General features: G+C 37.5%; 1 protein-coding gene across 3 annotated transcripts in view; it reads left to right on the top strand.

The window, feature by feature from the left end:
* Positions 1–20,702, top strand: part of INPP4B (inositol polyphosphate-4-phosphatase type II B) — a 377,559-nt gene that overhangs the window by 300,996 nt on the left and 55,861 nt on the right. For all 3 annotated transcript variants that reach the window (XM_040967293.1, XM_040967292.1, XM_040967290.1), the window contains 3 exons: positions 2,394–2,519; positions 6,354–6,389; positions 20,045–20,105. In XM_040967293.1, the coding sequence (XP_040823227.1) occupies positions 2,394–2,519; positions 6,354–6,389; positions 20,045–20,105 (223 nt within the window). The remainder of the gene's footprint in view (positions 1–2,393; positions 2,520–6,353; positions 6,390–20,044; positions 20,106–20,702) is intronic.

Here is a 20,702-nt window from a genome sequence, read left to right as displayed (position 1 = left end):
TATTTTGTATTATTCATGAGATTGTAACTACTTAAGTTGACAGTCACTTGGTTAAAAGATGTCTCTCCTAACCATTCAACAAATTTTATGTGTTAAAAAAGAATTTTTGAGAAACAAGATGGTGGAATAGGGTACGGACATGTTTAAGTAGACAGAAAATCATTCCCCAAAATGAGTTAGAGAGACTTCAATCCCAGCAAATAGGAGAGGACAGGTTGATGGCAGAGGGACGCCTGGAGACGTATGGACATGGGGAAACAGCAGACAGCAGAGCAGTGTTGCAGAAACTAGATACCCCAGTAGTGCTCAGTGATCAGAGCTCTACCAGTGGCCAGGTAGGAAGAGGAGTTCACCAGGAGCTCCGTAGGCATAGAACTGACCATTCTACTGATTTACTTGATTGGAATATGAGCAGAAGCAGAGTGGCAGAACCCAAGCAGGTGGGTGCAGGAACAGGGTGGATTTCATGGCTCAGATGCCCACAAGTGCCATATCATGTAGCATTTTGTATATTGAAGAAAAGAAAAGGCTGTGGGGCTGAAATGACATCAGTGAACTGCACAAGTACTAAGCCAGGGTAAAGCTCAGTCCCGGCTCAATGCATTGAACTGGTCCCAGAAGATAAACAGTACCAACTTGGCATCCTATAGGAGATGCACTTTCTGGGACTATGGGAATTGGACATTTATTCTCTAACTGGTGCTTCCAAGCCTTCAGATACAGAAAGAACAGATAGTGACAGAAAGCAGGATTTCTTATGAGTTTGTCAAGTTAACAAATACATATTATGGTTTGAGTCATGCCATAATCACAGATAGAAGGGAGTAAGAAGGATAGGAGAAACAGTGATTCACAGATAAAACTGGCTGCCTTTCAATAGGATTAGAGAAAACAGGAGCTTTCTCCTGCACTTTGAATAAGGGATAAGAATCTGTCAACTCAATTAGGAAAATAGACACTCTTGCCAGAAAGTTAAGAGCAGGGGAGGTGCGGGGCAGAAGAAAGTGAGGGCTGCCTTGTTTGTAAAAGGAAAGTCTCAGAGGCATTGTTCACTGATGTTGAGGGTACATAGTGTAACTACATTCCCAAAAGATGTTTCAGAAGTAATAACGGAGAGGTTAAGTACAAAACTACAGAGAGTGTTCTTTACCCCCACAGGGAGAAGAAAGGCAGATCTGTTGGCGATGAAATGCATGCTAGATGAACTTTTCCAACATTTCAGACCTTTCACAGTACAAGGGGGCATGGGATGTGGCTAAACTTAAAGTTAACATGCGTTAAATGAATGGGAGATTTGACTGTGTTGTGGAGGGTACACTGAAAGGGGAGAAATTGGAAGAATATCATTTGACACTTTGAAAGCTTTGAGAGAGTGCAGAATGCGTGTTGTTAAATACCTAATAAAATGTGGCCCACCTAGCTCGGGCGGTAGAGCATGAGACTCTTAAATACCTAATATATAATGACAGAATCCCAGTGAGAAGAAACTGATGTTTAATTGACCAAAGTATAGTAAGAAGAGTGGCAGCAAATTAGGACATTTAAAATAGTGTGTAGATACTGAATCCGAGTTTTTATGACAAATATTGTGGATAGAATCATGTAAAAAAATTTTTTTTTCTTCCAGTTTAGAGTTATGTTGGGTTTGAAGTGGGATGGGAGAGTCACATTGAATGTTTCATCTGAAACTTAGAAAAGCTGGTTTGGGTGGAGATATAAGCTGGAAGCTAATTACACAGGATCCTTCTGTAGAATTGGACAAATAGACTCCAATGTTGAACTGGGAAAATTCTCAGAGGGAAGACAAGCTAAGTGAGGCATTTGAAAGGAGAGAGAGGACACTGCTGTGGAGACGGTGGTGTTACGGCCTGGGTCTGAGTGAACCAACCTCCAGGAGGTTGAAAGGCTCTGCCTGTGCCTGCAGACTGAGTGTGCTGGACTGCACACAACCCAGTGTCTGGCCCTGGTGTTCGGGACCATTCTGTAGACTCTCACAGGGAAAATGGAAAATCGGACAGATAAAAAGAGGAAAAGGGGATTCTTTTTAAATACATAGAGAAGTAAAGTCCCCACAAAGAAGTACAAGATGGACAAGGTAAATTGTTATTAGCTGAGTACCAAATAGGCACATGCACATAGACTCACACTTTATATTTGCTAGTTAATTTCTCTACACAGTTGATGGTTATGAGAATATTTAGGTGTATCAGAGTGGATTGGTTGAATCAGGTCAGTGGTGACTAGAACATCTTTGAAATCATCATTGTGAAGTATTAGTGTTGCTTTCTATGACAGCCTGCCTCCAAAAGTAAACTCAGCCTTCATGTAAAAAAAAATGTTAATTTCTAGTGCTAATTTATACTTCATAATTGTTTCTCTGCTTCTAATTTTAGGTTTGGAGATGTCTCTTTGCAAGAAAATATTAATCAAGAAAATTTTGAACTGCTAAAAGAGTATTATAAAGTATTTATGGAAAAAATGCCTCCTGATTGTAAGTATGCAAGCTACAGAAAACAGCAGTGTTCGTTTCTTGTTTATAAGTCTTCAGTAGAGGTCAGGTAGAATCAAAAAAATAAAATAGCATATATTGGGAAAATTAAAATGATTTTCAGTTCATCTGAAATAAACAGATAAGCAGAGCTGAAAACTTCATTACATTGATTTTTTAAAAATGTATCAGCTCATATTTTGACATTAATTTTAGTGCCATTAGAAAGTGCAAAATAGTTAAAATATGGAACTTACAAATAGAAATCTCCATTTATTCTAGGGAATTTTTTTCTGTAATACTTAACCATGTAAACAAGTTTAAGAAGCAATTAAATCTTATGTTACATTACACATATCACATATGTAGAAGGAAAAAATAAAATTAAGTTTGAGGTATGCAAGTTATTATTAACTGGCAGAGATGAGGTTTCCAATTTGCTGAATATTCTTATTGTAATATTTTATGTGAAGTACTTAAGGAGTCCAAGCCTTTATAAATGTTTTGCACTTTTAGATTTTTAGTTTAGCCATTTATCAGTTTTGCAATTGTTCTTTTTTTTCTGACAATAATAAGGCACATACCATTTAAGCAGTCCAAAGTCAGATGATTAGGAGTGTATTTAAATTCTTGTGTAAATAGCATTACTGTGTTGAGATACTGAATATTTCAAATTGATAAGGAATCAGGATATGCTATGAAATTTTTTATCCAGAATCAGTAATGAAAGTTGATGTGTCATCTAATCTTAGTTGATTTGTTCTCTAGTGTGTTTTAAGACTTCTTGTAACCAAGTCAATTTGCAGCAAAATATGCAATAGCATATGTATGTTCATGTGCTTGCAGTTCCAACTTAAGCTTGTATAATAGGATTACCAGATCACAAGTATTGTGAACCAAAAATTAATCTGAACAGAATGTTTTCCATTGTTATTATCTCCTAACCAATGCAGTATCACAACCATTTGCATAACATTTATAATGTACTAAATACCTACATGATTTAAAGTATATGACAAGTTATGTCTTGGCTTATATGTGAATACCATTATATGCAAAAGTACAATACCATTATATACAAAAATCCATGGATTTTGGTATCCATGAGAATCCTGGAAACAGCTCCTCCCTGGATAGCAAGGAACTGCTGTGATGTGTATGTAAGATTGGTACTGAAGACAGACTTGGCACTGGCTGCTCTCTCTGGGCACTGTGTGTTTAATGTCTTCCTCCCAGCTTTCTTGGTCTAGTGTTACAGCTCTCAGACAGTTGGTCTTCAGTCATGAACTAAGGCACAGGAAATGTTCAGGAGTTCCCCCCTTCAACACTTACCTGGGTTAATCACTGGTCTCTATGAATAATGGGAAATTTCGGTAGGATAAGTATCAGTGCTTCTTCCTCTTCCTTCTCTCATCTTCCCGTTGGGCTTGGTGATCACACAAGTGTTTGCTCTTTATCCCCGTTTATCCCCTCCCAAAATATTACAGCAGTTAAATTTCACAGTATCATTAAATAGGACAAAATGCAATAGGAATTTTCTGTAGATCTAGCATAAACTACTTAATATTTTAGAGGCATCATTACATAAGTCATAGGATCCTGTCCTTAATCGAAACTGCAGATAAAGTGTTTCTCTCTCGTTTGAAGGAGTTGGGATTATTGATTTCTCGCATTCTGTCTATTTCTCCAAAACAAATGCTCGTATCTTTTATATTTTATCCAAGACCAAGCAGAAGGGTGTTGCCATAGAGACCCATGGGAATTCCAGCACTCATGGGCTCCTCTATTATCATGGTGAGGGTGAGCTGCCTAGCATTGTGAGATAGGAAAGAATGAGTTGAAGTTTCTTTTTTTATGAAGATTTATTTATTTTTATTACAAAGTCAGATATACAGGAGGAGGAGAGACAGAGAGGAAGATCTTCCGTCCGATGATTCACTCCCCAAGTGAGCACAATGGCCGATGCTATGCTGATCCAGAGCCAGGATACAGGAACTTCTTCCAGGTATTCCACACAGGTGCAGGGTCCCAAAGCTTTGGGCCGTCCTCAACTGCTTTCCCAGCCCACAAGCAGGGAACTGGATGGGAAGTGGAGTTGTGGGGATTAGAACCGGCGCCCATATGGGATCCTGGCACATTCAAGGCAAGGACTTTTAGCCACTAGGCCACGCTGCCAGGCCCATGAAGTTTCTATGAGTTGTTGTAACTGTAATATTCGAAATCTCTATGAGAATTGCATGCAAAAAATATTTTTTAGAAAATAACATTTTTTTAATGAAAGTAAGTAGACCGTTTTCATATATAAAATTTTGCTTACATTTTCTTGGAGGCCATGTAAATATCTAAAACTTGTTCATTTTTGTGTATCATAAAAGATTCATAGGATGTGTTGTATGGTTGTGATAGCTTGTAATTTAATGGCTAAAGCAATCAGTAGATAATCTGAACTTCTTTCCAGAATTATACTTTCTGTTTCGGAGCATTGATCCTTTTCCTAAAAAACTGAGGGTTTTTTTTTTTTTCTCTGCTTGTTGCTTGTTTGTTGATGATATTCAGTAAGTTCCACTCCACTTGATTGTTCCCAGCATTTCTTGATTGTTGATTCATTGTCACAGATTTCATTTCTGCATTAAGAAAAACAAATTGTATTCTTTCAATGTCTAAAATTAGCAAAAGATATAATAAGTTTTGGATAATCAATTTTAGAGAAATTGTTTGATTATGTTTCTAAAACCCACACACAGAAAAGAAAAATACATATGTATTATAAGAGTGTCCCTAAATATAAAACAAGAATGACTAGGGGAACAATTTCTCTTCAAAAGTAGAAAAAAATGAATTCAGGCAGAAGAGAAGAATATATTTCAGAACAAGAGGAATAAGGACATAAATGCATAGGTGAAAGAAGAATGAAGATAAAAAATAAGCCATTTAATTTAGTGAATTGTGAATCACTAATTTTGGTGAAAGAGTTTTAATAAAAAAATCATGGAATGAAACTACACTACTAAACACAGGTTCAGTAGGGAAACAGTGTGAAAGCTGCCTATTTTGTAAAGTGAATACAATGGAAAAACATGAAAACTATTGTCTGAAAACAATACTATCAAGGGACAGGATTTTTTTTCTTCTCTGATTCTCTTCAATTCAGTTTTTCAAGATGGTAGGCTCCTGCATGTCTAAAGATAGGTAATAGTTTCAGGGTGGAATCTCTGAACTAAGTACCTATACTCTGGATCAGGGTTGGAAGGTTCTTGATTAAGCAGAAATGAAAAGACCTGTGGAAACAGCCAGAAATCCAAGAAGGAGCCCAAGAGAAAGCAGAAGGCTGGACTGCCAGTATGTGGCAGAGGCTGAGTTTTCCGAACAGCAGGAGAAAGTCCTAAAATGTGTATTAGTCAGGTTTTCATTGCTAAGATTAACTACCTAACAAAAGAAAGCTATTTATGAAAGAAGGTGGCTTATTTTGTAGTTTTGGAGGTTCACAGTTCACTATCAGGAAGACCGTAATTGTCCAGCCACCTGATGAAGCTGGAGTGCGACAATGGGAGAGCACAAGTAAAGAAAGGATAACATAGCAAAATTGAAAGCAGAGAGAAGGGTGTACAAATCCCAGCTTGGTCTTACATCCATGCCTCTCAGGAGAACCACCTTCCAAGGTCATGCCCTATGACCTAACAACTGCCCACTAGGCTGCAGCTCCCAAATATCAAAATAATTGTTGAAGTTTAAAAAAAAATAGATTGTATTATTTATTAAAGAGTTAAAATGAGGAGAGAGAGATTTTTTCCACTTTTCCATCTGTTGTTCACACCCCATACAGCCACAAGTTTTGAGCCTGATCCAGGTTGAAGCGAGGAGTCAGGAACTTCGCTCAAATCCTCATTCATTCACTTCTCCCATGTGGGAAATAAAGATCTGGTCCTTAGACTGCTGCTTTTTCAGGTGAATTACCACGGAGCGAGATTGGAAGGGGAGCACCCAGGTTACAAATGGGTGATTTGCTAACAGGATATTAACATCACAGATGTTATATATGGCATCATAACATCATCTCTCCACACATCATACTTAGATCAAGTCTCCATTATGAATCCATGAACCATTATTAGTAACTGTGTGATTGATCAGTAAAAATAAATAAATAAATAAATAATAAGCAACAAACTTCTAAAACACAAGCTCTTGTGGAATGCATAGATAAGTGTTCAGCGTAAACCCAAAGGTCCTTTTAAGAAAGTTCATGGAAAATGGAATTAAATAATGTTTAATTTAGTGTAAAACATTAAAAGGTATGCAGTCTGTATACAGTACACATTTTGCATTAATTTTTTGAAGACTTTGTATCATGATTTATAGAAAAAGAAAATGTGTCAGGTTTGGTGGAAGCGCCTTTAGTATATTGACAATTCCGGTAGAAGCCACTCAGAACTCTTTGAGGGTTGATTTTTTTGTGTACAAATGAATTACGAAGGGTTCAAAATCTAGGTTAGAGTTGGTCTTCAGAGCTGTGCTGCTTCATCACTGTCTCTGCTCTCCTAGAGTCCTAAAAAAAAAAAAAAAGAAGAAGAAGAAAAGATATGTTTATTTTCGTTGGAAATGCAGATATACAGAGAGGAGAGAAGGAGAAACAAAGGAGAAACAAAGATCTTTCATTTGGTGATTCACTCCCTAAAAGGCCACTGGCCTGGAGCTGAACCAATCAGAAGCCAGGGCCCAGGAGCTCCTTGTGCATCTTCTGTGTGGATGCAGGGTTCCATTCACTGCTTTGGGACATTCCCTGCTCCTTTCCCTGATGACAAACAAGGAACTGAATGATAAGTGTAGCAGCTGGAATACAACACCCTTACAGGATGCCAGCACTAGCAGGTGGAACATTTGCCATTTGAATCACCACTCCAGCCACCCCAGAGACCTGTTCAACAGTTTCGGAAGAAAAAATAACCTTTAATACAAATCTTGTTCAGATCTACTTTTTGTTAACTTTAGTAAGATTAATCTAATTGCAGATCAATCATAATTTTCTCTGATATCTTGTCAATGCTTTTAGTATAGTTAGTGTGTGGTTTTTTTAAAATATAGAATGTATGAAAGCCATGAATGCATAACGAGAACTCCAATGTTTAGTTTACTGAACTAACATTTGATTAATAGGATGAAATTTTGTTAAAGCTAAGGCATTTTGTGCCCTTTAAATTTACATTTTCAGTTAGGATTTTTCATGCTTTTATGATTCAGTTTTTTGTAACTGTCCTTTAAAAATAGATCAATGAAACAAAATTAGGTCAAGTCAGGCTAAAACAAGGGAAAAAAATTTTAATCCCAGAATTTATATTAAAAAAAAATAGTAGCCCTGCAGTGAGATAAGTAAACCTGCAAATGAGAGCTTTGTCCAGAAGCAGGTCAAAAAGAATTTACTAAAAATGCAATTTGTATTGTCAAAGAATGGGCTAAATCACTCTTGGTATTTTGACAAAATTGCCATATGACCATAAAAAAAAAAAAAAAAAAAAACCTTTTCCAAATATAGAAGGGAGCTCTCTAGCAAATCAGGATAAGTTTTTTTGAACAGGACAAATATGCACTAGCATATTCCCCAGAAACAATTGGATCTTGTTTCCAAAAGAAATGAAGAGAACACCATGGTATCATTCACAATCACACTGCATGTAAAATAAACTTAGGAGCTGCTTTATTCAATTGCACTTTGGACACAACACATTGTTTAACACCAGAATCACTGAGATATGTCAACAAATGTGTTTTACTATGAATTAAAAAAAAAAAAACGAGGAACATGATATAAATTAATTGTTGAAATAAAGTTGGTAATAAGTCATTGAGAAGAGTTGAATGCATTCATTTTGGCAGTACATATACTAATATTGGGTTGAAAAGAATGCAATGATATTTGCTGCACTTAACAATGAAAATTGGAGCTGGAATTGTGGCATAGTGGGTTTAAGCCTCAGTCTGTGATGTTGGCTTGCCTTCTGAGTGCCCCTGAGTGCCAGTTGAAATCCTGTATTCTTCACTTCTAACCTCATTCCCTGCTAATGCACCTGGAAACCCAGGTCATGGGTGTTTGAGGAGTGAACCATTAGATGGAATATATTTTCATATCTCTCATTCTCTCTGTCACTCTGGCCTAAAAGACTTCAAAAACAAAAAAAATTAACGCCATTTACATGGATATTTCCTTCAGTTATTGATTGTTTCAGGAGCTGTGATCCAAACTAGAAATTGTGATAGAATCAATACTAACATCTCAAGGTATGTGTTCCTGCAGAGAAGGGCAGCGCTCCATAACCAGGAGGTTAGGTCTGAATACCTAGCCATCACTGCTTTCTATAAAATTGGGGTTAACATGTGTGGATACTTGTCCCACTGCTGCCAAGTTTCTTGGGTGTTTCAATGTCATTTGAATCTACCACCTCTGGAATCAGCTGCTCCAAGCCTAACAGACTCTGAAAGTGATCTGAGTTTATAGAGTCAGGATGGGTGATGAGACAAATGACGTGAATAAACACATACACATGATAAACTACACAAGATCTTCAAAAAATATGAATATTTCTGATTCCCAAAGAGACTTTCTGATATAGATGAGACATTTTCAGATTCCAAACTAAATGTCAAACTATTAACCTTTGTCCCGCATATGATAATAATTTATTTCTTCTGAGCAATTCCCATTCATGTTGAGAGACCCTTCCAACACTCACAACAGAAACATCAGGGATATGGCATGATTCTGTCCACCGAGGTTCTACTATAACAAGGCACTGCCAGTCTCTGCCCCCCTCCTCTTTTTCCTCTGTTTTATTTTCATAATCCATCAATGTTATGTTCAACCATGTAAGCAGGGATTTCCCCACAAGTAAGATCAGTTGGAGAAAGGCAACAAAGTTAAATATGATAGCTTATGCTTAAAAAAATTAAATATTTAGTGTCTTTATCTCTCAAGTCATGCCACAGTCAGGAAGACAAGAATTCTAGCCATTTAGAAATCCATCTGCAGTCCATGGAGTCATCCAAGGAAATATTGGTATGCAGTAGCCTAGGTGATAGTATCACCAGAAAACAAAACTTGGTCACAATACCTGGTCTAGATTCTTAATGATGACTTTCCAAAGGAAGCAAGAATCATGGTCCAAGAAGCAGCCAGTATGTTAGCCAAGGAGAAGACAACTATACCCAGAGGCCTCTGAGAAGGAGAAAGTTGTGGACAGAACTTTGCTACTTCCATCCTTTTAGCCTTTTATCTCCATCTTGACTCTTCATTATCCAAGCTTGAGTGTAATCCAAGTGGTGCCAAGTTGCTTGGGAAGTTAGATGTCCTGTGATATAGTGCAGAAGGGGAAAAGGTGCAACTATGAGATTAAATCAACAGTTGGCCAACACAGTCTACACCTTCGCTACTTAGCCCCTCTGCCTACTATACACCCATACAGGAGTAATTTCTAGCAAATCTTCATCTGGACATGGGAAGTCATAATTTTGTATTTCAACAAGCCCCTGTCTTATTCTGCCGCATTATAAAACTCTGAGAATCACTGCTTTAGCCTTGTTAAGATGTTAAAAAAAACTAGCTATTAAATACACTTTATATTTTTATATTTCTGCATTTTACTTATTCTCTACATGTAGATACAGAAGAATGTGAAATTGCCCAGAATGTTAAAACTATTTTTCTTTTATTTATTTGATTTTGAACAAATATTCATAGTTGACTGACTTAAGCATGTGAAGCAATTCAAATGCAATGATTCTGTACAATGCGAAATTACCTTGATTTATTATGTTAAGATAAGTTAATGTGTCTTATTTCCCAAAGTACACATAATAGTTTGAATATTGCAGATTTAGGGGGAGTTTTGTCAATGAAATGGAGCTCTAAGGATTTTCCTAAGTGAATGAATATCATTCCAGTGAGAACTGCAGATTAACTTAGAGCTTGATCCATTGACTGCTAATAATCTGTGCTTCATTGATGTCTCATCCTTGACAATGCAGGCACTCACATACAGAAATAGAATATACAGTTAATTAACTTTTATTTTTATTAAAAAGTATGTATATTTGGAATCAGATTGCATTTAAATTTTTCATATACTAAGCATATGTTTATTTATTTTTTTGTTTTTTGTTTTAAAGATTTATTTTTATTATTTTTTTATTGGAAAGGCAGATATACGGAGAGGACAGACAGAGAGGAAGATCTTCATCCGATGATTCACTCCCCAAGTGAGCACAACAGGCCGATGCTATGCCGATCCGAAGCCAGGAGCCTCTTCCGGGTCTCCCACGTGGGTGCAGGGTCCCAAGGCTTTGGGCTGTCCTCGACTGCTTTCCCGGGCCACAGGCAGGGAGCTGGAAGGGAAGCGGGGCTGCCGGGATAGAACCAGCGCCCATATAGGATCCCGGGCATGCAAGGCGAGGACCTTAACCACTGCGCCACTGCGCCACTGCGCTGGGCCCTAAGCATATGTTTAGCTTTCTTTTGCATACACAATGAGAAACATTTAACAGGAACTGAGATTATAGGAGGAAAGTATGTTGTATTACAGCCCAGCCTCAAGATTGAAAACATCTCCAAAAGGGCAGATGAAATTTATATTTTGAAAATTGATAGTTGTTGAAGTTTAGCACACATGCTGCTGAAGTGAGTGCTGCTGTTAGGTTAATTTTTTTTTTTTCTGCTTGGTTTTAAGTTTGCTCCAGCCAGATATTTATATACACCAGCTTCACTTATCCAGATTTCATCCTTGTTACATTCTGTGTTCCGTTTTTGCTTTCATCTTTCTTCATCTAGTAGACAGACTTGGCATAACAAAATGTTTCCACTTTCACCACCCAGCTTTCAGATCACGATTGTTTTCTGCAATCGCTCATACTGTTTTAATATTTCTTTCCAACCTGCAGCATCAATGTCTCACTAACTGTCTGATATCTAAATTACCGGAAACGGACATATACCCTGCTCCATAGTTGAATGTAGCTTCATTGGTTTAAACATCATCTCCTTACTGGCCATTGATCTGCAGATGTGTATTGCCAATCTGTCTCTCTTCTCTCATCTTATGTCCCTATTAACACTTCAAATTTGCTTCCTGATTCCCACTTACAGGCTTCCTCTTCTAAAATCTTCATCTAAGTTTATATCTAGTCCAACATTTTAACTAATTTTAATTACTTTGGAGGAAAGGGAAGAAGCTACCTTGAGACACCTCTTTCAATCCTAACCCTACTCCAACTACCTTCAGAAATTTCAGTGCCTTAGCTTTCACAATACATGCACTAATCTTCCTCAATTACATTGATGCACGTTCTATCCATCTCTCCAGGTTATGGAAATAACTTTCTTCCAGATGCTTTGTTCCGCCATCACTCTTCATTCAGTCTATTCTTTTTTTTTTTTTTTAATTGTTAGAAAATCAGGTCAGAGAGAAGGCAAGACAGAAAGATTTTCCATCTTTCTCCCCTGAGTTGACATGAAGCCAGTAGCTAGGAACTTCATCTGGGTTTCCCATGTGGGTGGAGGGTCCTAAGGTTTTGGGCCATCCTCTACTGCCTTCTCAGGCCACAAGCAGGGAACTGTATTGAAAGTGGAGCAGCTGGGTCACAAACTGGTGCCCATATGGAATCCTAGCACATGCAAGACCAGGACTTTAGTTATGCTACCACACTGGGCCCTCGGTTTATTCTTATCACAACCTACTAGTATGTCACTGCTTTTAAATGAAAGTGTAGGGCCTGGCGCAATAGTGTAGTGGTTGAAGTCCTCGCCTTGAATGTGCTGGGATCCCATATGGGCACTGTTTTTTTTTTTATTATTATTACTATTATATTTTTGACAATCTTTACATATTTAATTAGGGTAAAAAGGTTCATGGGCTATAGGAAAGTGGATAAGACTATTATTTCCATATTGTTTCCTTCATGTTTAAAGGGGGATAATGGGGAGAAGGCCCACCCGATTTCCCAACCCACCCCCCCAGGTCCTGGATGTAGCTAGCGTATGCTCCAAGGTTCTTGCTCAAGTGGTTTTAATAGTTCAACAGTTAGGAATTGCTGCCAATCTTGCCACTCCAAGCACTATGAGGTCTTTGAAGAATCTGCTCATTGACATAGTCCATTATAAAGTCTCTGTTTGCCCAGTATTTCGCTGCCAACATATGCCAACATGTAGCTGAGATGAGCGCTGGTTCTAATCGCAGTAGCCCTGCTTCCCATCCAGCTCTCTGCTTGTTGCCTGGGAAAGCAGTCGAGGATAACCCAAAGCCTTAGACTCTGCACCCACATGGGAGAACTGCTCCTGGCTCCTGGCTTTGGATTGGCTCAGCTCCAACTGTTGGGGCTGCTTGGGGAGTGAACCATTGGATGGAAGATCTTCCTCTCTGGCTCTGCTCTCTGTATATCTGCCTTTTCTAAATAAATAAATAAATAAATAAATAAATAAATGTGTAGTAATGTATGTCATTAAACCTTTCTGGTCTGTATACTCCCAGCCCCTAATGTGTTCTAACTTCCATCCCAGCCCCGCGCCTGGCCACAAGATGCCATCCGCCCACTTGTTCTAACTAAAAACTTAAGTTGTTATAATTGTTCCTAAGGTCTCAATCTGGAAAATGCTGCTTATCTGATGCACCTTCTTATAAGTCTCTATGTTATACTTTGCTCCACATTGATCTTTTGCTGTTTTTAGGGCATTAAATGCTTTCTATTTGTTAAATGCGGCATTTGCAGGTTTGCAGGGACTTCTGCCTTGACTTTAAAATTATACACTTTTTAAAATTTTTGAATATTTATAATACCATGCTTTAATATTTTGTTTGTATTCTTCATATATTTTTAAATTACAAGTTTGTACTCCAACCACTTTGAAAGAAATGTTAATGTACTTAGCTTTTGAAGATTGTGATACTCTTGATATTGGTAAAAAGTAAAAGAATTTGGGCCAATCACAGTAGCCTAGCAGCTAAAGTACTTGCCTTGTATTTGCCGGGATCCTGTATTGGTACTGGTTCTAATCCCAGCAGCCCTTCCTCCCATCAAGCTCCCTGCTTGTGGCCTGGGCAATCAGTGGAGGATGGCCCAATCCCTTAGGACCCTGCACCCATCAGAGACCCAGAAGAGGCTCTTGGCTCCTGGTTTCTGATTGGCTCAGCTCCGGCCATTGAAGTCACTTGGGGAGTGAATCGTTGGATGGAAGATCTTCCTCTCTGTCTCTCCTCCTCTCTGTATATCTGACTTTGCAATAAAAATAAATACATCTTTTTTCAAAAAAGAAATTTTTTTCTTATCTATTGTCTCTTGAAGAAGTCTTGAAGACAATTTTTAAAGGAAAAGTGATGCAAGATAATGCTCACTTTCAATTTTTAATGAAGTTAAAACTAAGACATAAAATTGTAGCATTCTTTAAGCTGTAGCTTGAGTGAAAGTACAAAGCAAGTACACAGTAAGCGATCAGAGTATGCATTTGCGTATATACAGAAGGACAGTTGCCTAGCCAACGAGGCATTGAGCTTCATAACTCTTACATTACCTTGTGACCCTGGATTATTAGATACAGCAAGCTTCTAATCAGCTGTATTCCACAGATGCATATGTAGTTACAAACTTAGATGTCTGGCCTTTTGCTCATCTTTACAAATTTTCTTCAATCAGTCATGCATTCCTTTTTATCTGAGTACTTCCTTCTTTAAATAATCTAAGTCTTGCATTCTGAAGGCCACCGCTCATGGAAGACCAGTCTTTCCCAGTAAACTAGTCTAGTAAATTGACATAAAGTGGCATGAAATTAAATGTTACAAAAAAAACATACCTTCCTTACTGGTTATACTACAGATGTGTTTGTGTAGCTTTCTCCTCCCCTACCCACTAGTATTTATTACTTTGAAAATAATTTTCTAATATACACAGCAAAGAAAATACCCCAAAAAGTAAAACCAAGTAACCAACAGAATAGGAAAATAATTTGTAAGCTATGCAACTGATAGAGTATTAATAGCCATAATCTATAAAGAACTCAAGAAACTGAATGGCAGCAAAACGAGCAATAAGGAATGTCCAAGGACAAGGACAGGGAATTTTCAAAGAATGAAGTACAAATGTTTAACAGATACATGGAAAGATGTTCAGGATCACTAACCATCAGAAAATTGTGAAGTCTTTCTTAAGAGCCACTAATATGTCCTGTATTTTTCAGAATTTGGGTATAATTGGATAACATAGGTTCCTCTGCCAAGATTTTTTGTTAATTGCTTTCCGCTACCAATCACTGAAGCATGACAAGGTTATTGTCCTCATTTTACAGTTGAGGAAATATGGACAAAGGGTTAAGCAACTCACCCAAGACCACACTTCAATAGCAGGAAGCCAATTGGCATTAAAAATCATTTTCGCAGAATCTTGGGTCAGTGCTTTCTTTGAAAGAAAGCATCAAACAGAAAGAACAAAGCAGGAATAACAAGTCCTTGGCAACGCACTCCCACTATTCAGCCTCAGGTTTGGGGCTGCCTTAATATTTAGTTAGAATAAACATCTTTTTTTGTCCCAACATCATGTTTCCACCCTATACTCTCCCTTCCTGTGATGAAATCAATGCTCTGAATTTAGTCTTTTATGTTCTCCTATACACATTTATTTTATAAGCATATGTCCATAAACAGAATGATGTTTTGTACATTTCATTATATTATTACTATTATTGCATATGAGAAAGTTTTTTTTATAATTTTTATTCTTTTTCCTGTGTGCATAAAATTATCACTTTTTACTTATTTTCTCAAGGAAATTACCTGGGCATTTTTGTCATTTAGCACAAGAAAGAATTATTTACTTTCATCTGTAATTACTTTTTTGAACTCCACTTTAAAAAGAAAGCATTTCTAAGAAGATGCATTACAAAGACCCAGTTATTTAATTTCATCTTAGTGAGAAATGTAGGGATAAGATCTTCTGCTTGGATTCAGATTTGAAGAGTGATTTTTGGCCAAAATCATCTGCTCTGTGTGTATGGCATGATTTTCAGTGGATACGTAAGGTTGTGTAATTACATCTTGGACTTCTATTTACAGGGTAGTCATTAATAATGATACTCCTCCTCAGCCCAGAACCAATGTCTGTGGCTTGCAAGATTTTTATTAGGTTGAAATACACTGGCAACAACTGCACTGTAAGGGTTTATGGAGATGCACTCTGAATAAAGCAAATTTTATCATCATGGAAGTAGAAATGTTAGATTGATAGTTTCAAAAACATCAAAATAACTTCTTTCTAAAATTCAGGCCATAGAGAGAGGGCATAAAATTTCCATGAAACATCCATTGTGTTTGCTTCTTTTCAAGCACTGTATTATGGGATGGTAGATGGCTGTTTCACAAATAAACATATAGAAATTCATATTCTGATTTCAGTGGATTATTTCTAAAAATTACCATATGGAGAGTAACACTCAGTTATTTCAACAAATTATATACTTTATGTCGAGTCCAAGAATTCCCAAGAAGTGGGCCTTTTGTGTTTACAACATGTTGTTTTCTGGTTGTAAATTTATTCTGAGGACATCAGCTTATACTTGTGAGAAAGTATGGATTTGGAAGCTGGGAGGGAATTTTGTAGCTTGATTCTCCCTCCAAATATGAACCTGGTGATAAGAATCATTTAAGCATCCTGGAAACAGGGTCACCCCATGTTAGTACGTAGCAAATGTTTGCTATGGGTTAATCAATCAGTTTGATGGTTTCAGACTGGCATTTTAAACACTCACACGAAATCAAGTAAAAACATTTTAGGTCATTATAATTACATGTAATTTTTGTTATAGAGCATGTGTATATGTGTCTATATAACTGCTACCAATTTCCTTTTTTAAATTGAGGTATATTTGGTGATAAAAATACGTAGTTATGCTGTACAGCTGAATGATTTTAATATACAGATACTCCATTAAATAATTAACCATGCCTTCATCATCTGTGATAATTAGCACTTGCATGTGAAAGAGTGTATGTGTGTGCACACCTGTGATCCTTGACAATTTCTAGAATACACCGAAGCCTTTAGTCCAAGTCACAGTGCTGTGCGGTAAGTGCTGCCCTTAGGAAGAAGGTCAGCGTCCCCGGCCTTGTAAGACGGACCCGTCATGAATCCTGCCTCCAGGGCCGTCAGCACACCCCTGTCTCCACAGTAGCACATTATGTCTCTATGCATCACTTGTATTTTTCACTCTATCTCAGACACTCTCAGCATTCACAAAACATTATCTTTGCTGGACCCTTTTCCTTACCTAACTTTTCTTACAGATTTTCCCACCCCTCCTTTTTGCCCTGACAATTATTCACCGGGTTATTCATAGCACTGTATAAACTCTCTTGCATTTAATAATGGGTTAATACAAATATCCTCACCTTAAAAAACTAGAGATTTTAAAAGAAGGCTTGCATATTGTAAGAATTCAGTTTATTTTCCCATAAATATACTGTGTTCACAATTGCTTTTTTTGGTGATTACTATTTAAAAGCAATGCCTCTGTGTTTTAAATGGTATGTAAAGGACATTATTTTTTTTCTAAAACATACAACCTAAAATGACAGCTGTTAATATTTACGTTGATATCTCACCATATATATACACACATATATATATACACATACATACATTTATGAAGTTAAATCTATCTATCTATAGAAATGTCTATCTGTAAATAGATAAATACACAGGTAACATAGACATTCATACAACATAGAAAATGTTGCACAAATAAATTAGTAAGCTTGACCAGTGTTCACTTTTCAGTGATTTCAAGGGTACATTATATATTGGTCATGCACCTGTACATAATTCTGATTAATGAATTACCCCCAATCCATTTTATCACCATTTATCAACATCAAAAGCAATAATGGTAGTTCTCACTTCTTTTTCTCAGATGTTATGAGCATAAATTATTCTCACTTTTTTGATTAACAGAGTCCTTATGGTTTTATTTATTTTTAAAGTTTTTTCGGAACCCGACGCAATAGCTTGGTGGTTAAATTCCTCACCTTGCATGCGCTGGGATCCCATATGGGCACTGGTTCTAATCCCAGTAGCCCTGCTTCCCATCCAGCCCCCTGCTTTTAGTCTGGGAAAGGAGTTGAGGACTGCCCACAGCCTTAGGACCTTGCACCCGCATGGGAGACCTGGAAGAATTCCTGGCTCCTAGCTTTGGATTGGCTCAGCTCCGGCTGTTGGGGCTGCTTGGGGAGTAAACCGTCAGATGGAAGATCTTCCTCTCTCTCCTCTTCTCTGTATATCTGCCTTTCCAATACAAATAAATAAATCTTTTTAAAGGAAAGTTTTTCAGGGCATTCCCACATTCAGCTTCCTTCCCTTGATCTTATGCTGTGTCCATTAAAATTTCTGTGTTTCAGAATGTCTTTTACTTAACGGGATAACATTTTTAGTGAACACATGTTTTTTATCTTATGAGAATATTCTCTAATTACATAGTACATACTTTAGTTTGTCAGCTTTCCTCCTTTAAGACTAATACCTTGGAATTATGCATACATTCAGTGTGGATATTTCAAATCTCACCTTGCTAACCCAAGGTCCGTATCTAAACTCTACCTGACCTTTATGCTGTGGCCATGAACTCAAATGAGAAGATGACTGATTTTGAGCCCATTGCCTCTTCACCAAATGCCCCCCTCATTGGTAGTTGGAGATAACTTTTATAGCTCATAAGGCTACTTCCTGTATTCTTTTAATGCTAGAGGAAAATAAAAAAAACTAGTACTTAGATTATTTTGCTCAAATTAAACATCAGGTTCAGATTTGAAAATTACTATTTAAGGCAATTTGGGTTTGTTTTTGTGATCAAAGTCAATAATATAAAGATGTTTCATCAAGTGTGTGAAAAATGAAAATACAGGTTTCTTAGGTACAATTTTTGAAATCCTAGTACAATTTAATCACCAGAATAATTTTCAGAAACTTTTTGTAGACTTGTTCCAAGAACATTTTAAAGTACACTCGTGTGGTTTCTAGTTCTTAGCTATGTTCTCTGTTTCTAACATCAGTGAGGACTCTGGAATTCATCATTTCTAACCTTTAGCATTTAGTAGTAGAGTTTATTTTCATACCATGCATATCAATTCATCCACTCACTTATAAAAAAATTATTGGTTTTATTTGCATAATAATCACTATATCAGTTTTCTTCAAATTTCATGTTAATATGATATCAATACAAAGAGAACAGGTTCAGTGTAGTTCATAGCTACAATTCAAAAAATGGTATAACAGGACTTTGTCCTTCTGCCCCTCCCTCCTTGTCACTCTCTTTCCTTCCTTTTTGCCCTCCCCTCCCCTTTGCTGCTTCTTTTCCCATCCTCTACACTTGTCCTCTCCTCTCTCCTCACACTTCCCTTCTTTCCTTCTTTTCTTTTAGTTTTTGCAATAGTATTTTAAATTTAGTTTTTAGCCAAAGGCTTAATGTTCCACTAAATCTGAAAAAAAAAAGTTCTACAAGTAAAAATTAAGACTGTGTAGTTCAGTGGGGATATGGGACATAGTTATAAGCAATAATAAAAGGAAAATAATGCCTATTTTATAAGTTTCCATTACTGTATTATAACCTTAAATTCGGCATCTCCAATTCTGAGAGGTATTTGTGCAATTTTACTCTATGTTTAATACACCTTGTTAAATGTAGGCACTTATTACCTATGACATGCCTAGTGTCCTTTTCTGGTCTCTGCCCAAACAATCTGTCATTAACCATGGCCAGCTATTGTTCCTCTTTCCATGTTGCACCTGTCCTGGTTTATAACAGTGGTTCTCAATCAGGATAGATTTTTCTATCTGGGAATATTTGGCAATAACTGTAGACCTTTTTATTGTTGTACTGGGAAGTGTGCTTCTGACATGTGAATGATAGAGTTCAAGGAAACTGCTGACACCTTGTAATATACAGTTAACAGCACCTCCTTACAAGAGCACAATGCTATCTGATGCACAATGTCAGTTGTACTGACACTGTGGAGCTTTGCTGTATAGAAACTGACTTCATGTTTTAAAACATATCCCATACGAAAACAAAACCACGCCATCTCATCCACCTAACCCCTCCTCCAAACTCAACTCCACTACTCACCAACCTACTCCCCCCCCCCCCCCCCCTCAAACAAACCACTACACACTCCACCCACCCATTGCAATTTATAAAATCAACCCTACCACCCCACAACTCCACAACCATCCCCCTCACAAAAACAACCATCACCCCCACTACACCTAATCCACTAATCCCCCCCTCCAACTCGCCATTTACCACCATTCCCCACAAAACCCCGAAAACCCACAACCCCCCGGCCAACCCCCCCATCGCCCTATAAACCCCCATCCCAAAAAGTTACAAAGCCCCAACCCAGAAGCAAACAGACACCCAACCTTGACCCCCTACTGATCCTCCCCGACTTAAACCAAAAATAACCTACCATACCGAACACCAAGCCCAAACCCTCAATAACCCGCCCATCATACGAAACCCGGATAACAATAAACTCTCCTCCAATCACCGCCCAAAAAAAGAAAAAATGTGGAAATCATGTGGCTGGCTGCAACGGTAAGCACTTCCATCTCAAATCCTGTTCCTCGTCACATTAAGAGTGGTGTTATCGGTTATGTGCTATGCGAGAGAGAGCTACTACAATTTCAGTTAGCAGATGTCCTCTGTTATCAAGATAATTGCATATTTCAATCTTGTTGATAGTTGCGCTGACAGATAAGAACATAACTTGAAGGAAGATATACCAAACAAGAAATGTACTTAGTAACTGTTCTTTCAGCCCAGGGTATATTTGTCACTCTGAGTTGAAGTGAGTGCTCTGCATTTCCCTAGGGTTTTAGGTTGTAATGCTAGTTGACCCTGTGAACTAGAATTTTGAACTGCTGATCTGCAGCCACGTAGTTTCGTTGAATATAGTTACCACAGCTCTGACTTAGAGCTTCAGTAATGCTCCTGGACATATGGTTCAGTTAATGAGCTTATAAATGTGTCAGTTAACGTAGAAGTTGGCAAGGGATTTATTACTGACTGTTCTTAGAAGGGAATGGGTGTACTTTGTATGATTCTTTCTTCCTTATTGGTACCCTTAGTTGAAAGATCTGCCTGCATTTCCACAGAGGCTTCTACAAAAGTTACTGAGAGAATCAAGCCTGT

This window comes from Ochotona curzoniae, unplaced genomic scaffold, assembly GCF_017591425.1.
Source record: "Ochotona curzoniae isolate NIBS_2020 unplaced genomic scaffold, NIBS_Ocur_1.0 scaffold_4506, whole genome shotgun sequence".
Classification (NCBI taxonomy): Eukaryota; Metazoa; Chordata; class Mammalia; order Lagomorpha; family Ochotonidae; genus Ochotona; species Ochotona curzoniae.
The sequence above is the reverse complement of the archived record's forward strand: the minus strand, read 5'-3'. Positions and strand labels throughout refer to the sequence as shown.